This window comes from Chroicocephalus ridibundus, chromosome 5, assembly GCF_963924245.1.
Source record: "Chroicocephalus ridibundus chromosome 5, bChrRid1.1, whole genome shotgun sequence".
Lineage (NCBI taxonomy): Eukaryota > Metazoa > Chordata > Aves > Charadriiformes > Laridae > Chroicocephalus > Chroicocephalus ridibundus.
The window spans coordinates 70,879,174-70,898,583 of record NC_086288.1 but is presented as its reverse complement, the minus strand read 5'-3'; the positions used below and the strand labels follow the sequence as shown (position 1 = coordinate 70,898,583).

The following is a 19,410-nucleotide window of genomic DNA, read 5'->3' as shown; positions in this document are numbered from 1 at the left end:
TTTTGCTTAATTTTTGACTAGTATTGAGTAGATAGACTAATTCTAGCAGGTTTGTCAGAAAGCTGATAGGTTCTTGGATGAAGCTGAGTTGTTGTGGTATCCTTACCACCTCTTCCAGGGAGAGGAAGGAACATTTAAGAAAGCTGCTGAAATGGGAGAGAAAAGTGTCTATCATTCTGCACCACTGTTGGGTAGAAAAGAATAATTATTTTTTCATAGTTTAACTTTAGCGTCTGTTACCACAAAACCTTCAAAGTTGCAGGAACTTTTTCTACCACTGTAGCAAAACCTGTATTTCTACTGAATAGAGTCCTTACTAGTCAGCTACCTGTTGGTTTTGTGCTTTTTTTCATCTAACATGCATGTGCCTTCCATTCTCATGTTTGTTATGTTTTGCTGTCTCACATTGCTTTATTTAGATGCCATCTAACAACAGTATCAGAAAACAAATAGAAACACTGCAGGTGAGTTAATACGTTGTTATAACTCAGTGAAACGTTGCTTTGTCTCATGTAAATACTTTGCTTTGGTTTTTTATGTTAATTGTTGTATTTTGTGCTTTCCTTTCTTTGTAAAATTGCTGCTAGTACTGTTAAGAAGCAACAGGACTAAGAATAGCTAATGTTTCAAAGATCTTTTTTTCTTGCCAGGGAGTAAAGGAGAAAGATCAGAAAATTATCTAATATCAGTTTTTCCTTGGGGGTGAAAATGTGGCTCTGTGAAATTGAGTATCAATATCACAGCTGGTTTCCCTGAACAGCAGTGCATGTTTCCACTGGAAGTAGACTACCTATTCAGATGTATGATTTTTTTCTTTAATTCATTTCAAAAAGTGTCTTGCATGCGAGCAAACTTGAAAACATTTTCACAATAAAAAAATGTGAAACTGATTTACTGTAACAACTTGCAGTGCACTAACTTGAAAGACTTTTACACTGTTGGTTTTGCAGGTTTTAAAAAGTAGAAATTGTTTTAGTTCAGAACAGAAGAAAAGTTTAACATCAGTATTAAAAAGTACTTTCTTCAGTAAGTGACTACATTTGACTAACATGGAAAAAATGCTATTTTGTTTCTTGCCTTCATTGAGATAATCTTTCATTGACTCGTCTTGATGTGTCATGTAAGAACACTGTAGATTTGCTCTTGCTTTTTTGGTTTTGTAACCGAATACAGTTCTTGACAGCTTATTGCACAGTCTGCTGATAAAATTTATAACAAAAGTTTTAGGATTTTAAACAAAAGTGTGTTTGAAAAAACCCAAACAGATAGAGTGCTTTAAAATCTGTCAGGCGTCAGCTAAAGAGGCTGAAATTCAGCCAGGTTGGTGAACTGCACAGTCATATACACTGTCTTCTAGTTGCAATAGTCTCAAAGAGAAAAAGAAATACTGACATATTAACACCAAGGATATAAGGTGTGCCACAATAAGACAGAAAAAGCCATATTCTTCTAGCGTATTTGTTTAGTTCCTAGTTATAGGAAGAGATAAATAAATTTTTCAATGCTTAAGAAATTAGAATTATCGTTGTATTTATTTTGTAACCCTTTTTAAAAGGTAAATGCCGCCTTTTTTTTTTTTTCTAACAGGCAAACTTAGCAGAAGTAGCTATATTGGATGATAAACCACTAAAACAGATAAACAGATGGAATGTTGTTAACACATTGTAAAAAATCTGCTACCTATACCATTGTTTTGATTAGATGTTTGAAAGTCAACAGTAATTTTTTTTTTCTTCTGGACCTGTAAATTAAGCTTCCTTTTGGAATATCAGAAATAAGAAAATTGAAGCATTACTCAGTTCTAGACACCGCATTTTGGATAGACTTTGATAATGCGTGTACTGATAAATTCACCAGCCTACTTTGAACATCAAGAACTGTTGGCCTGTAGGTTAAATGTGATGAGTAATAATATAATGGGGTTTTGCTGTTTAAGTTGATTAAAATCAAATCTATCACAGTCTCACCCTCCTGTACAATTGCGAGTGTTTGCTTCTTCCTCACAGTAGCATTGCTGTAAATTAACTGGACTGTGGGACGGTTATCTGAATACTAACCAGGGACGTTTTGTCCGAATCACCTTCCTAAATCTACCCACCAGTGTTAGTTGCAGGTGTGCTAATTCAGAGGCGATGGCAGGATCACATTGGTGAGCATGAAGGGAGGGTAGAGCTGACACAGACTGGGTTAAATTATTCCCTCTAATATTCTGATAAGCAGTCGTGTATGTTATTTGTCTGTGCAATACCACTTTTGACTCTGTGATTTTGTGATAAGCTTTTAGCCTTTCTTAAATAAGGTGCTGCCAAATCCAATAGTCCCAACCTACCGGTGTTAAAGCCATCCAAATTACCCTCCTTTGCATAGTCTGTTGCACAGACATGGCCATGAAATTATTTGGATCGATTTACAGGTGTGAGTTGGACTTTCTTATTGCTAGGGTCAATGCAAAGGGAGCAGTGAGGTAGCGGAGGAGGGAACCAAGGATGCGACCATCTCTTTTTAAACACTATGGTCTTAGATCCATTTATACCCTTTGTGAAATTGCCCTCCACTTGTCCTGGGAGGACAGAGTGCTCTGCTTTTGACTCCTTGGCTTGTGGTAGAGGCCACAACATGTGAAATTAGATAGATTCAAGCCATCATATAGATACGTCTTGAAACAGAGAGACTTCACTGGAGATGGGGAAGGTGTGTTTTGAGGGTTCTTTTGTTGGTTTTGTGTTGATTTTGTTTGGGGTTTTTTGCTTAGTGGTTTTTGTCTTTTTATCTTTTAGTTTAAATTTAGAGAATGCCTAAAAATATGACAACTGGGAATCATTTATTCTGCTGATAACCTCATACATGTCCAGAATCTTGCTGGATACTTCATGATTATAAATGCACCAAGAATCCCTAGTTGGTATTGCTGGAGGGATTGCTGGAGTTGGTACTAAGAATGTTAGTTAGTTACTGGTTTTCACAGTTTAAGAGCTCGGAGGAGCAAAGCTAAACTTCTAGTAGCAGCTTTAAGACAAAAAATAATTGTTTTTCACACAGTGCATAATTTAAGCTGAATTATGCCACAAGACTTTCTGTTAATTCAAGAAAAATCATCGAATCATAGAATGGTTCAGGTTGGAAGGGACCTGAAGGATCATCTAGTTCCAACCCCCCTGCCGTGGGCAGGGACACCTCCCACTAGACCAGGCTGCTCAAAGCCTCGTCCAGCTAGCTTAATTGTTACGGTAAAAATCCATTGGAAGTAAGTGAACACTAATACATCCCACGGGAAATGGTGAAGTTGGGCGAAGCCTGGAGTGCTTGCCCAGAGACGCATCCTTGTGTGCCTTGTGTGCCTGCCCTGTTTTGCATTCTTTTCTTCTGCTCCTGCTACTGTCTGCTGTCGTAAACTGAATGATGGACTTAGACTTTGTCCCTGATCCAAAGCAGCTACTCCGATGTTTTAGACAAACTATAAGTTAGTTTGCTATAAAGTAGGTGTTCGTTACCAACGGCTTTCTGAGAAAAGTTCTTGGAAGCAATACACCCTTGGTGTTCATCTCAAGAGGAGTATGTGCTTTTTAGTTACTCCTCTGCTCCCAGAGTGAAAGACGCCTAAAGTAGCCTGGAATTACTAGTTAAATATTCAGGTAGCATTGGAAATATGCAATATAGGGTGGTTTTTTTCATAAAAACATATTGAAACTTGTAGTCAGTATTAAACATCAGTTTGAATTGTTAAAAAATGAAAATATTCTCAAAAGTCAAAAGAGCAATAATAGAATTTTCTGAGTGTCTCACAGGCAACAGTAACTATATTTTTCATTTATTTTACAGAATAAAGATCCCAAAATGTCCCGAGTTGCACTGGAATCTTTGTATAGGTTATTGTGGGTTTATGTTATTAGAATAAAATGTGAAAGCAACACTGTAACTCAAAGGTAAGTTCATTGTGTGAAGGATTTTAAACTGTTGATTGGTGGGGTTTTTTCCCCCCTAGTGATATCAGAAGACATCTTGAAGCCAGCTCAGGGATGGTCTAGGCAGGTAAACCGGGGAACAAAGACTTCATCTTAATAGAGAAAAACAAAAGAACTTGGTTACTTTGACGAGGAGAGAATAGAGTCTGCGGTTGTCTTTGCAGGGATAGAAGAGGGCAGAGAGATAAAAAGCAGGAAAGTTATTAAAGTTAAAAGGCACTTTTGGTACCAGAACAAATAGGGTATGAAGTGGCCATCACTAAGTATGCGCTGGAAATGAAAAGGTTTTCTTTATAAATTAGCATCGTGACAATTTGGAATAGTCATTCAGATCTTGCCCTTTCTCCTGACTTATTACTAACTAGTTTAAAGCAGGAACTTGGTCACTTTAGAAATGAACCCATGATGCTGTTGCCTGTGACAGTAGAGGGCTGTACCTTCTGTGGGTGGTCCTGTCCGTCATATGTTTCTATGTAATTTAGTAGTAACCCCCCTACACTCTTCCAGATTTGAACTGTAACATCTATGCTATTATAAAAAGTTACTTTTAAAAGGCTTTTTTTTTTGTTTTTAAATTCTTGTAGCCGTCTCATGAGCATTGTATCAGCACTTTTTCCAAAAGGATCACGTAGTGTGGTCCCACGAGACACACCTCTGAATATATTTGTGAAGATTATTCAGTTCATTGCTCAGGTAAGAATACCTCTAGGTAGAGCTATAAGAATAGCATTATTTGAACATTATTTGGAAGAAACGTAAATTTAAGGGTAGTTTTTGAAATATTTCCACTGAATTAATGGTCTTATACCTTGAATAGAATTTTCCCAAATATGTCTAACAAATGAAATGACTCATTCTCTTTCTACTAGTGGCAAAATTATTTTACTTAAACTTCAGTAACTGTTGTGTATGAACATTATGATGATTAACATTTACATTTGTATTGCACTGTTGTGGATGTGTGTGTGTATACATATAAATACACTAATATAATTAGTATATTCCATTATATTTTTATAAGGGATAAAACATTCAAACAGAAATATCCACGTATATTTGGCCTGGAGGCTAGCCTCTGTAGACAGAAAAAATATGCAATACATGCAGTAGTGTGTAGTTAGTACTGCACTATGATTTATATTATTTTAGGTGCTTCTGTTGTCCTAATATCAAAACTCTGGATGTGACCTCACTAGATAAACTCTCATCCATCTATAACCTTATAGATTAAAGACATGTTTTCCTTACAGATAGTTTGTGCTTCAGCTTCCAAAATGATTTGCTTCTGGTCATACAGTGATGAGGCAGGACACACAACCCTTCACTGTTTATACTTATTTCCTGGGGCTCCTCTTTTTATCACTAATTTTTAATTGTCTAAAACAGTTCATCTCACCTGTAGAAATGTGTTTGACCTGAGCATAAGTGTCTGGGAATTTTTTCAGGAGAAATGGTTCAACCATATCAGGGGATGAGCTGTGTTGAATTGTGCTATATTTAAAAAAGAACATGAAGTCATAGGAAGAAATAGGAAAAAAGGAATGTTTTTTTTAAACTTTTTAATTATTTTTTTAAACGTTTAAGACATGATACCCAGCACCTGTGCAAAGCCAAGATATTAAACTATGCATATTAACAGAAAAGAGATAATCATATCAATCTGTTTTCCTTTATAGGAACGTTTGGATTTTGCAATGAAAGAAATAATATTTGATCTTCTTAGTGTTGGAAAATCACCTAAAACCTTCACTATTAATCCAGAGGTAAAAAAAGCTCATTACTTGCATGCAGTGAGAACAGGGGATTGGGGGATTTTTTGAGGGAAAGTGGTTAACTGTTTTTGAGCCGGGGCGAAAGCAGTTTAATGAATATCTGAAGGGGTGTTCTACTAAAACTAAAGAAGAAATTGTAGTTGTGCACAGTTGCTGTTTCATTCCTGGTGAGTAAGCCAGCAGCAGCACTACAGGTCAGACTCATTGCAACAACAATTTCAGTAAGTATGTGGGAACTTTTGTTACAGTATAACTGTAAAGCCTTTTTTCAGGGAAGTCATACCTAGCTCTTATGGTTCAAGACACAATGTCATCTAACAGATGAGATGTTTAAGCAATGTCAGTCTTCAGTGCGTCATACTCGAGATTCACATGAAGTCCTCTAGTGTCTGTACTATAAAATATTTGGTATCTCAGTTAGCCTGTGTCAAGTCAGTTAACTGGAATCAGAGTTGTGGGGAGGCACCGAAGGCTTAAACTTTATTCTTGTTGCTTTCATTACCCTAATATGTAACATTTAAATAATGCCAGTCCTACTGGAACCGTAAAGAGAGGAAAAATGCAATTCGTGTTTTGCCTCGTCTGTGTTACGTTAATGTTACAATTTCTTCTGTGTTTTCTCTTTCTTTTTTCTTCCCTTTTTTGCTATTGAAGAGGATGAATATCGGCCTCAGAGTCTTCCTTGTCATAGCAGATAGCTTGCAGCAGAAAGATGGTGAACCACCAATGCCAACAACAGGAGTTGTTCTTCCCTCAGGAAATACTCTGCGCGTGAAGAAAATTTTCCTTAATAAAACGCTGACAGATGAGGAAGCAAAAGTTATAGGTCTGTTGTATTCTTTTTTTAAGTTGGCATTCCGATATGTGCATATATATATTTTTAATTATTCTTAAGCAGTACATTTGCGTAACTTTATTTCTGTATTTATTTTAATTGTTAGTGAGAATCTAATGATAGTCTATTTTAAGAGTATTGCTTTGATTCTTTAGAAAGGGCTGCTAGACAATATTGACCTTCTGGTGTCTGAGACCAAATCCATGGCTTTTTTTGAAGTGTTTGGCACTGCCAATTAGCACAAAGAAGCCCGAGTGCAATTAGTGTGGTAAATAGCATGACAGTTTTTGATCCCTTGATGTCTGTCGTCGTTTAACCCCAGTCAGCAACTAGTACCACACAGCCACTCACTCACTCATCCCCCATGGAATGGGAGAGAGAGTCAGAAGCATAAAAGTGAGAAAACTCGTGGAACGAGATAAAGACAGTTTAATAGCTAAAGCAAAAGCTGTGCATGCAAGCAAAGCAAGACAAGGAATTCATTCACTGCTTCCCATCGGCAGGCAGGTGTTCAGTAATGGTTACTGGGGAAGACAAAATGCCATCACTCCAAACTTTCCCCCTTCCTTCTTCTTCCCCCAGCTTTTATATACTGATAATGGCTTCACATGGCATGGAATATCCCTTTGATCAGTTGGGGTCATCTGTCCTGGCTGTGTCCCCTCCCAACTTCTTGCGCACCCCCAGCCTACTCACTGGTGTGGTGGTGTGAGGAGCAGAAAAGGCCTTGACTCTGTGTAAGCACTGCCCAGCAATAACTAAAACATCCCTGAATTGTCAACACAGAACAAATTCAAAACATAGCCCCATATTAACTACTAGGAAGAAAATTAACTATCTCAGCCAAAACCAGCACAATGTCACTCCAGAACGTCCCAAATGTCCCATGGCTGAAGTGGAGTAAGACACTTTTGATCCCTGTACTGTATTGATCTTCTGTGGGTGAGGTAGTCGTCTCTGAAGAACTGTTTCAACGTGTAAAATTTAAACTAGAACAAAAATGCTTGTGATTGAGAAAACAGAAAAGCAACTGATGGTTGCTTCCTTGTTTATGTTCTTTCTGAAAGAAACTTCTACTTTTGTATAATACCTCCTACTACTCATTTAACATGCATTTCTTTTGACACTTTAAGTGTGTGTTTCCTGTCATCCTGTCATCTTTTTGAAATTTGTCCTAAGCTAAATAAGTGGCAAATATGTAAATAAAAATGTGAAAATTAAATGAGAACAAATGAAAGAGGTGATCAGAACTCTTTGGCTTTTCAGGAATGTCCATATACTACCCTCAAGTCAGAAAAGCGCTAGATAGCATTCTTAGGCATTTGGACAAAGAAGTTGGAAGGCCCATGTGCATGACTAGTGTGCAGATGTCCAATAAAGAACCTGAAGACATGATTACGTATGTACTAAATTACGATATTTTCCCTGTCACAGTTATGTCATATCCTTTTTACGCTGTAACGTTGCAGATGCCATCATTAATGCATTACAGTTGTTGGCTTTTTACTTCACTGTTAAATGAATGTTAATCTCATTAATTAATTATAAAAAAATTTATTAGCTGCTTAGTTTTGACACAACATTGAAAATATTTCTGGTGTAATAAAGCAGATTTTTCTGTTGTTTTGTTGTTGATAAACTGTTCTTACAGGGGTGAGAGAAAACCTAAGATAGATTTGTTTAGAACTTGTATTGCTGCTATCCCAAGACTGATTCCAGATGGCATGAGCAGGACTGACCTCATTGAATTGCTTGCAAGGTAAGGGAAATGAAATTCTGCCCTTAGTGTTGTTCCTTTTTAAATGCTGTGTGTGTAAGAGTTTGTCAGTGCACGATGTGTGTGAGTCCAGTGCATACAGAAGCTGTTATTCCTGGTCCTGCCTGCCTTCTGCAGCTGGTCAGGTGTTCCTGGCCAGAGTAACAGGAGATAAATTTATCCTGCAGATCTTGCACTTATTTTTAGAGAGAATTCTTTGAAAAGTATTTCTGTTGCTTCGTTTTTTTGAACTTATCTTTTTGTTAATGTCATACTATTTTCCCCTTTTTTATTTTATTTTTTTTCTTCCTATTGCTAATACTGTAAGTTATCATAAAGATATTCTTGTTTGACATTACCAAAATGTGAGACAGGCACAGGATACTTTTTTTTCTTGTTCTTTACTATCCCTGCTTCCTTTTTTCCATTTTTCTGATCCAACACTACCCACATTCTTCCATTTCTTATCTTAATTTAAATAGAATGTACTTTATCAGTACTGATAAGTAGTTAAGACAACTGGGCAGCCAGGTGTTTGCAGGTGGGTAAACTGAGCATTCAGTGAGAATATGTGGTTGTGGTACATGCAGACAGTCTTTATGGATTACTACAGTGATAAACGTTCCTCTTCCTAATTTTTCAATTTTTTAATACAAGAATGGTCGTGGTGCAGAAACACATGATAGCTTTTAGCTTTGAAAGCTTTGCTGATTTTTATATATATATATATATATAAAAAGTTAGTAATGATGTGAGAGAATAAGATTTTTCTAACGCTTTTTCTTCAGTGTCAAAAATCACATAAAAGACACAAAGCGTTAAGTAGTGATACAGTCCTGGATAACTGTCTTCTACCAGAGTGCCCTGAGACATATTCTCAAGTATATATGTAAAGGGTTTTTTTGCGAGTTTTTCTCATATCCAAAGTAAAGCTGCTTTATCTACAAAAATAATCACTTCTATTCAATTTCAAGTTGAAGAAAATAACCTGTACCTCACAGGGTGCCTGCCTACTGAGCTCTGAGGTGGTTGCTCAGATGCGTGCGGAGATGTGCCTGGATGAAAGACTTGACCATCTCTCTTGAAAATTATTTGTTTATACTAAGTTCTGTGGAGTCTTGAATTATTTTGCTATAGTAGTAGCGCCTTCTGTTAGTAGCCAGTTTCAGATTTATTCAGTGCAGAAAATGCGTATGTGTGGGAGTATTCTACGTTGTACAGTAAAGAAGGAAGAGTTAACACCAAACTTTAATTTATAAAGGCTGGTTAAGAGTATGCCAATCTAGGGTGATGATACCGGTATTTTTTCTAAACAGGCTGACAATTCATATGGATGAAGAACTTCGTGCCTTGGCTTTCAATACTCTCCAAGCATTAATGCTTGATTTTCCAGATTGGCGGGAAGATGTTCTTTCAGGATTTGTATATTTTATTGTGCGTGAAGTGACTGACATCCACCCAACGCTTCTTGACAATGCAGTAAAAATGTTAGTGCAGCTCATAAATCAGTGGAAACAAGCAGCCCAAATGCACAATAAGAACCAAGATTCTCAGGTATTTCTAAATAAGGTCTTTTGATGTTAAAACGTGGTTTGAATCTATGAATCTGCATACAATTTTATCAGTAAGCATTATTGGTTTTGTTAAGTGATTAAAAAATCCACTTACCTTTTACATTGCATGAAGATTTTTAGACCTATTATTTTAAATCAGCATTGTTGCCAAAAAATTACTTTAATATTATTAAGTATTACCTAAACACTAATTTATGGCCACATTTTTGCTTCCATTAAAAGTCATCACGTGTAACTGGAAATATATTAAGTAGGAGTACTTAAACAGTAGAACTAGAAAAAAGGACTATTTTTTACTAGCAAACAGAATGGGTTCAAATAATTAAATTTTATACAATCCTATGCGTAAGAGTATTACCTATTTATTTTTAATTTCACCCTCGCTGCATCATTCTCGTGAGAAAGTGAAATAAGTAAGACTTTCTTGTGATATTTGTTTGGACTGAATTCAGAGAGGTACTAAAAAAACAGTCACTGGTATTGTGTCATTCTCATAATGCAAAATTTGACTAGTAGCCAAACAAGATTTAAATACTTGATGATTAATTCTACCATCGCCAATAATGGAACTATAGTTTGGTTGTGTTTACTTTTTTCTTAATTTGCTTAACTTCTGTGATCTTTTTCTTAGCGTGGTGTATCCAATGGGGCTGCCCATACCCTTCCTCTGGAGAGGAACCTTTATTCCAGTGTATTTCACGTGGTGGAAGGCTTTGCTCTGGTCATCCTTTGCAGCACAAGGCCCGCCACCAGGAGATTAGCTGTCAGCGTTCTCAGAGAAATAAGGGCCTTGTTCACAGTTTTAGAAATTTCTAAGGTAAGAATTGATGACCCGTTCTTGTGACTGCTTAATGAAACTGCTTTTATCTTCACTTTCTTTGAGCATTTTGTTACGTGTTTTATCTTTTGTAGAGTGAAGATGAGTTGGCTATAGATGTAATGGACAGACTAAGTGCCACTCTCCTGGAGAGTTTCATACATCTCACTGGGGCTGACCAGGTAGGAGAGTTTTTATGTTAAGTTGGATGTAAGACGAGGTAATTCTGCAAAACTGTCCCAAATAAATCGTATATATTTTAAATGATAGTGTCACTGTGTTCATGCTAACTTTATCAGCAATTTATCACCTTGAAAAACAATCAAACAAACCCAACCAACAAACCAAACCAAAACCCCAAATCTCAAATATCTTGAGGGATGTTATGAGGCTGATGCCACCATTGTACGCTTTCTGATCAGTAGTGTGTTGTTATGACTACCACATACACACAGCCAGATATATCTCTATCTATTTTTTCTCATCTTGCTCATGGATTACAGTTTCTTTGAAGCAAAGACCACTGCGTTTTTCTGCAGCGATACAGTGTCTTAAGAGTCATTGTGTCCTTTATCCATGACGAAAGCTATAACTATCAATGAATGACAACTGAATTCCATATTTATATATTTATCATTAACTCTTAAGTATCAAGGAAAAGCTCTTCTGATTTTAGGTTTAGGAAACAAGTTGGAATTCAGGTGTAAGGCTTTTAGAGTCTGGAATCTCCTGGAAAAATAAAGTCATCGTGAGTGAAAGAGTCTTTTTCTAGAATTTACTGTTTCCTAATATCCAGTTCCTTCCCAAACAGCATGTTTGTATAACTGTTCACATTGGGAACTTCTGTAAAAAAAATCGTAAATTAAGTAATGTGTTTTGTCTATTACAAGTGTGGTTTTGACACTGCTTTTATTATATATTTAATAATGAAGGGATAATTACTTAATATGCATGGATATTAAATATTGCCTTGTTCTCTTTTTTTATGCACACAGACTACTTTACTGTACTGTCCCAGTTCAATAGATTTACAGACTCTGGCTGACTGGAATTCGTCCCCAATCAGCCACCAGTTTGATGTGGTCAGTCCATCACATATATGGATATTTGCACATGTGACTCAAGGCCAAGATCCGTGGATTATAAGCCTCTCAAGTTTTATGAAACAGGAAAATCTTCCAAAACACTGCCCGACAGCTGTAAGCTATGCTTGGACGTTTGCTTATACCAGACTCCAACTGCTGTCTCCACAAGTGGATATAAAGTAAGTTAATTTCTAAAGTACAATACAATATATTATATTGTGTATTCTTTCAAGATTTGTCATCATTGTAATGTTTTTATGTTTCAGGGAGGTGACAAATGTTAATATTTTCTGTGACTTTAATTCAACTTTATATAAGAAAAATTAAAGCAGTTCTCTCTAGGAAAAAGGTTATCTGCTGTAAAAAATTAATTAATTCATGCCTTTGGCCATATTGTAGTTAACAGATTTGACTATAGAAGCATACATTGTTGATGGTCTATTCCAAACAATTTATTCAGAGTTTACCATGTTAACAATTTTGGAAGCAATGGCACATACGTAATTGAAAAATAAATTCAGTAGGAAAACAAAGTGAAACCTGGTAAGCTTTATTTACTATACTGAGCGTTCTTTTTTTATTTTATTTTTTTAATAGCAGCCCTATCAATGCAAAGAAAGTGAATACTACTACGAGCAGTGACTCCTATATTGGGCTCTGGAGAAACTACCTGATTCTTTGCTGCAGTGCAGCATCTTCTTCAAACTCCTCCACCTCCACAGGCTCTGTGAGATGTTCCCCTCCTGAGACGCTGGCGTCTACTCCTGACAGTGGTTATAGCATTGATTCAAGAGTAGGTTCTTCTTACGCTTACTGTAAATTATTTGAAGTAGAAGCACCTGAGGGTTATAATAACTATCATGATTTTTAGAAAATGGTGTAATTTAAAACATATTTTAGTATACATTTCTTTTTCATTTGTTTAGGATAGCGTTTCAGTTTGTTTCTCCTTGTACGTGCTGTAGAGGCTTTCTGCTTATGTTTTTGAAGGCAAAATCTAATCACGTCATGAAAACATTAACCCAATCTCAAAGTCTTATCTAGTAGTAATGAAGAAGTGTTTTGTTTACTATTAAGGGTTGGGTTTTTTTTGCTGTCAGTAAACTTCTGCAGTTCTGAGCAGCTAGCCTCTCACTTCGGTAACTGAAGCAGTGACCTATTCAGGCATGATGTTGCATTTTTCCCAACCACAGACAGTTTTCTTTGGTTCATATCACCTGCAGATTTTTTTTTTTTCCTTTTGCTTCTTCTTTGCTTATTTTTGGCACTCCTTTTTGGCTTCCTGCAGAAGGTACAGTAGAGGTGAAGATAGCTCATGGACTATGCAGCAGATTTTTGGCAGAAGCAGCTTATTCCACTTGTTTGTTACCAAGATCCTTTCCCTAAATCTGAGAAACTGTAGACTGAAATCTTTGTTCTTTTTGAGAGCTGCAACGGACTCTTCGGAGTTGGACGCCAGAAGTCTGCTTCTTCTCCCAAGGAGGGGCAGATACACTAAACATGCAAAACGTCTGCTTATCACATTGAGGCGTTCATTGTCATCTGACAATGAAAATTCAATTATACAAGGAGTGGAGAGGTAGTTAATACTACTTCATTATTTCAGAAAGTCTTTTTCCGTGTCAAAGATCAAAAATTTCATTATTATCATTTTAAGTCACTAATCAGTGTGAGAAGACTGTAAAATTACAGCAGATGTTTTAATGTCACACCACCTGATTGGTTGGTAACTACTTTGTTCTGTTTTATTCCGGTTTTCTTCTTAGATCATTGGCATTCCATCCCCTTCCTCCCTGTTTAAGCACATAGTTCCGATGATGCGCTCTGAGAGCATGGAAATTACGGAATCCCTTGTGCTGGGACTTGGCAGGACCAACCCAGGAGCTTTTAGGTAACTGTTGTGTTACATCTGTTTTTATGCTAATTGATTACAAAGCTGGGGAATCAGAGCTCAAAAAAAAAAAAAAAGGTTTGCTTTTTTTTCTTTTAAGAATTTTGAAAAAGCTGTGAAAACTGATTACCGTTGTCTTTTCTAGCATTTAGTGGTGTCATAAAGATTCTTAGAGGTTGAAATAATTTTATGTAGAGGTCATGTCTGCATAAAGAAAAAGAAGTTAGTTGAAACAATAAATGGCTGCCTTTTATTGATATTAAAGGCTGCCCTTATATGAAAGAACAGGCTGTGTAGACTATTAACGTTTGAAATGTTAATTATAACCATGTTTGTAGGAGTTACTAAACTCTCCTTATTGGTATTGCCAACAAACATATGTTTCTGAGCTCTTTGTGTGTAGGAGTTTCATGATAACTGTACTCTAAAAAGAGATTGTTGGATCAAGCTATAAAAAAAACCCAGTTACAACTGTTTTCTGACTAGTACTGAAGCTTCTGACATTTGTGGCACATCCCTCTCCCCCCTTTTCTTTTTCTTCTGAGTAAACCTCCTCTAACTTCATAACTAATACACCTTTCTCATACGTTGTACCAATGACAAGTCCACGTGGATTAGTTTGGGTGATGGTAACTGTGATCTACTGTAGCAGAATTAAATCTGCGCCAAGTCACTTGTTCTGTCAGTTTAATTTCATACATCGTGTTCGACATACCTGGATTCAGCTCATAATGCAAAACTTTTGGTTACCCTACTGTGACAAGTCTTTAGATAAATGTCGAATTCAAAATGGTCTGTTGAGCCATCGTGGCATTCCTACCTCAACGGAAATTTACTTCAGGTCTATTGTTCTGACCCGTGGATGTGTATTAGAAATCCACTGAGATGGAAAGGCAGCTCTATGCCAGGAAGCCATGAGTTTTAAAATGCCACTGTCCTCAACTGACAGCTCTCTCTTTATGGAGGATGGATGAAGAGGGAGAAATCACTTGTGTCCCATATTATGGCAGATGAAGAGCCAAAGATGTATTTGAAACTGTAATGCCAGGTCCCAAGTTATAGTATTCTGTTTTACTCCTTTGATAATCTTCTAATTTTATATCATATCTGACTTTACTCTCCTAACCAGGAGTAAAGCAAGACTTGGTCCCATGACCCTGAAGATCTGCTGAACAGTATAAATCATAATTGTGCTATACAAGTCTAGAAAATGCTTTCAGAAAGGATTTCACCAGAAATGCTTGTTTTCTAAACTGGAAACAATTCATTCAGCAAACTTAAAAAAGAAGCATATCTGATTCTCAGCAGTCTTCTCATTTTTTTTTTATTCTGAATTTTATGTTTTGTTTCTGAGGACTAGCTTTTTTCCTCTGCCTGATGTGCATACTCACACCAGATGCTAGCTGTAGCCCACCCGTCAACATTGCAGCTCTGCACTGATTTCTTGCTTTTGTTTTAGCACCAAAAAAAATCTTCCAAATTCTTTTTTGTGTTTTCTGTTTGAAAGAAAGTATGAAACAAGCCCTAACCATGCTCAAGTCTCTTAAGTCTCGTGTGACTGAGCACACCACAAAAGTTTGTGCAGCTTTCTGATCACCCGGACCCATTTTCTGAAGGAGACCCTTGGAATGATGTAACAGAGGGGTCAGTCATTTACCGTGAAAGCTTGAAGAGGTTTATGCTTTTGACGCATCTGAATTACAATAGCAGAAGAAGTAGAAAAATGTGTAACACTTCCAACAAATCTGAAGTGGAGGTGGTAGTTACTATGCTAACAAATGTTAAAGTAAAACCAACGTGTTTTTACTTCAGCGTTTTGTCTGTGTAGATCCGTACTACTGATCTCCTTCCCCTTTCCTTCGCCCCCTTTTGGGAGTTGTAAGAGACTCCTAGTTTGGCAGAAGGAACTGGGTAGTAATAAAGACTGTGGAACTTCAGAGCAAATAGGAGATGTAACCACAGCGGCAGAGCATTTGCTTTTCAGTTTTCAAAGAGATTAGTCTGACTTCTGTCAGCATATCAGCCTTAAAGAAACAATCTTTATTAACAGCTAAATGCATCGTGACACTCAAAAAGCATTGTATGATAAGCTGCCAACATAGTTGTGTTTTTTTTTTTCCTCCCCCCTAATAATATCTGTTTGAACCATAAAGCTTTGTTAAACCCTGAATATGAAAGTAAATGAAGATCATCTGTGATAGAAATATGCCATACTACTTGGTGAATGCAAATCTAGTGGTAATTATTGAGACATGCGTTTGGTAGTCTGCCTTTAAATTAGGAAAATATCTTGCTGGGAAACATGCCTTTAAAATGCTCATTTATTTCAGAAAGCTACAGGTAAAGTACGAAAACCTGAGGGTATTTTAACTTCTATTGTAACGCTAGTTGCTGTGAAATACCTTTCAGTTGAGTTGTTAATTTAATGGTTGTTTCTGTCCTTTTAATTCTTTTATTTTAATTCAGGGAACTCATAGAAGAATTACATCCTATAATTAAGGAAGCACTTGAAAGAAGGCCAGAGGTAATTAGATATTTTCCCCTATATTCAGTACACAGTTCTAACTGTCTTCTCACTAATGGTAGGAAATAAATGTTAGTTATGTTCTTTAATTTCTGCACCTAAAAACTGTCAATAATACTAGATAGAAAGGTGAGATGTTACTTTTTAAAATGACTGTGAAGTGTTTACATTAGAAGAGCTTTGTGTTTGTTTTGAGCTATTATTCCTGTAGCAAATAGGTTTTGTTTCAAATGCTGAAAACATTAACATAACCTTTTCCACATTCTTTTAGTTCTTTTTACCTAAGCATAGTTTTGCACAGTTGTTACTTTGTTATATCATCAATAACATGCCCACAAGTAGTAGTACCTAAGACATAGAATTGCATTCTATCGTCTACCAACTTTGTTGTTTGGGGGGTTTTTGGTGGTTTTTTTTGCTCTTCTTTTTTTTTAATGAAAAAGGCTGTAAGCTCACCTGACTGACTGCTCTGACTAAAAATTTTCTGATGGCAAACACGTTTTACAGCAAGGTTCAGAAACCTCAGCAGGTATTCGTAGGAATAATAGTCTCTGCAAACACAAACTCAGAGATGATTACTCAGTATTTTTTGTGGTAACTGTCATATTCTTATTAGTAATAAATTTGTAATCAAATACAGATGATGGGAAGGAACATCACTTCTGTTGCAAAATGTTACTGGGCTGTAGTGTTTTGTCAGTCTTGCACGCAAGTATGTAGAAAGATTGGCGTTTGTACTTCATCATTTTCTATGTTGCACTTTGACAGGACACTGATAAAAAAACATTATTTTGATAATATATATAATAGCAAACATAGTATATCTTGGAACCACAACAGGGGAAACATTCGTTCATTGTCTGGTTTATTAAAATTGATAGCAATTTTGTTAACTCATCTTAAAAGGTTGGCACCCCTGATAATCGATGCCAGGTGTAATATAGCTGTAATAATGCTTTTATATGCCACACTGGTTTTATACGTCACTTTTCGTCTGCTTCACTTAATTTTGTGTTTCCTCTCTTGAATAGAACATGAAACGGCGCAGGCGTCGAGATATTTTACGAGTACAACTAGTACGAATATTTGAACTGTTGGCAGATGCTGGTGTCATTAGTCACAGGTAGGGGCAGCACTGGCGAGAAGGCGTTGTTTATGCTTCTGAATTAAGTCACTAGTATTCTTATGACACCCAGTATAACAAGCATGCAAAATTCTTCAGTGAGTTTTAGTACACGACTGAATAAATAGACATGGGTTTTTAAAACTTGGAATTTTGATGGCTTTCTAATCTCTCCCTCCCCTATACCTTTTGTCACGGTGGTCTGTGTTTTATTTAAAATGCTACTGTTCCCCAGGACGTTGCTTTGAACAGGCAGTGTGTCATGTTCCTTCTTGTTTGTGTGTGCTCAAACATCACACCAGTTATGCAAATCAGAAAACGCAAGTTTCAACTATTCTGTAATCAGTCTGGAATTCTTTCTCACCTGGAGTCAGCATGTCCTATGCAGAGAGGGCTACTGCTCCTTAATACTGGACCTTTTTCTTTCTGATGGAGACAGAATGTTAACTGGGTTGGGTTTTTTCCTCAGTCTACCCTACTTGTGTAAGGACACTTTGAAAGAAGACTTAAAATTATGGCATACATTTTACAGGTCTCCTAGAAATTATTTTTTCTATGCAGGTGGAATTGTAGAAGGGCAAGTAGGCGAGGAGACGGTTAGGCTAGCTCCTCCCATTCTGTTAAACAGTGATACTTAAACATTTATTTGTTAGCCTTAGCAATATAACCAGTGTGAAATTCTTGATCTTTAAGCAAGCCTACTACAGTATATTTCAGAATGCTGCCTCAGAAGCATTGCTAAAATGCCTTTCTCCCTTGTGGCGTGCTGACTTTTCAGAGTGCAGCCATTAAAATTGTACTCTCCCTTCTTATCTTTTAAGGTACTCGCTGGTGTTTAATTAGCGTATGTAAAATATCTCCTAACCACAGTCTGCACCCTGGAACTTTTGTCAGCTTTTCTCTCTGAGGCCAGTCTGACTCTGTGGTGGAAGCTAGCAAGCGACTAAGGGCTGCCGTAAACCTCCTCATCTTGCCTTTGGTGTGCAAGGGATGCTTTTAATTGGCTTCAGCACAAATGTGGAAAGATGGTGGAGGGAGCTGAGAGGAAAGGAATTGCCCTTCTAACAACGTTTTTTCAAAGGAGGGCAGGTTTGAATCACATGCAGTCTTTAATCTCCTTATTTAGTTTAGTACAGGCGTCTAGTCAGATGCTAAAGCAATGAAGACTGGAAATGAATATATCAAAAGAATAAATTGCTTTTACCTGATAATAGCATGTCATGAAGGACTGAACATCTTGACTGACTCCCAAAAATCAGTGTGTAATATAGATGTCTATAGTCAAGTAGTAGTAATTATTTTTTCTAGTTTACAAATTGTGTGGGGTTTTTTTGGGGGGGAGGGATTGGTTATTTGGGGCTTTTTATTATTATTTTTAACATTTGTCCCCAGTATAAGAACTAATTCTGTGGAAGGGTGAGTGACTTCTGATAGTGAGGCTTGATTATTAGTTTGCTTTTACTGGAGCTTTTTATTTAACAATGAAATAGAAGCTGGATGAAGAAACAATTTTGGATTGCATATTGCAGTGACGAGGTTGTAGATATTTTTTTTTCCAGAGAAAAAAAAGGGTGGTTTAAAAAAATCGTTGCTTGTATTTGTCATAATATTTGATTTTTTTTAAATTTTATTTTTAAGTGCAAGCGGTGGCCTTGATAATGAAACACATTCCCTCAACAACACTTTACTTGAGTATGTCGATCTAACAAGACAACTCCTAGAAGCAGAAAATGAAAAGGATTCTGATACATTGAAAGATATCCGATGCCATTTTAGTGCCTTAGTGGCAAATATCATTCAAAACGTTCCAGGTATGTAAAAATGCTTTAATAACTTCTGATGACTGTGTTTAATATGCAGTACATTTAAAAAAACAAACAAAGACTTAAACAAAAATCCACTTTTTCCCTGAAGTTTCAGAATGCTTTCATAAAAAACGATTTATGCCATCAGTTTTGAATATAACTTTAGCAGCATGAGTTTTTAAGAGGGATTTTTGTTACTATTTGGAAGTGTATGAGTAATTTTCTATTTAGCAAAAGTCTTGTTGGTTGGCAGTGCATTTAAATTC

General features: G+C 36.5%; 1 protein-coding gene across 9 annotated transcripts in view; it reads left to right on the top strand.

Moving 5' to 3' along the window:
- FRYL (FRY like transcription coactivator) overlaps positions 1 to 19,410 on the top strand; it is a 174,453-nt gene that overhangs the window by 96,565 nt on the left and 58,478 nt on the right. For 5 of the 9 annotated variants that reach the window (XR_010071122.1, XM_063335216.1, XM_063335211.1 and 2 more), the window contains 16 exons: positions 420 to 464; positions 3,820 to 3,923; positions 4,547 to 4,655; positions 5,639 to 5,725; positions 6,389 to 6,560; positions 7,836 to 7,968; positions 8,221 to 8,328; positions 9,642 to 9,879; positions 10,531 to 10,716; positions 10,812 to 10,898; positions 11,712 to 11,980; positions 12,399 to 12,594; positions 13,568 to 13,692; positions 16,159 to 16,216; positions 17,248 to 17,339; positions 18,978 to 19,150. Coding sequence is in view for 8 of the 9 variants with exons in the window: in XM_063335216.1 (XP_063191286.1) it covers positions 420 to 464; positions 3,820 to 3,923; positions 4,547 to 4,655; positions 5,639 to 5,725; positions 6,389 to 6,560; positions 7,836 to 7,968; positions 8,221 to 8,328; positions 9,642 to 9,879; positions 10,531 to 10,716; positions 10,812 to 10,898; positions 11,712 to 11,980; positions 12,399 to 12,594; positions 13,568 to 13,692; positions 16,159 to 16,216; positions 17,248 to 17,339; positions 18,978 to 19,150 (2,182 nt within the window). In the remaining variant the exon portion in view is untranslated. The remainder of the gene's footprint in view (positions 1 to 419; positions 465 to 3,819; positions 3,924 to 4,546; positions 4,656 to 5,638; positions 5,726 to 6,388; positions 6,561 to 7,835; positions 7,969 to 8,220; positions 8,329 to 9,641; positions 9,880 to 10,530; positions 10,717 to 10,811; positions 10,899 to 11,711; positions 11,981 to 12,398; positions 12,595 to 13,567; positions 13,693 to 16,158; positions 16,217 to 17,247; positions 17,340 to 18,977; positions 19,151 to 19,410) is intronic. The other 4 variants (XM_063335217.1, XM_063335214.1, XM_063335215.1 and 1 more) reach the window with 2 other exon arrangements.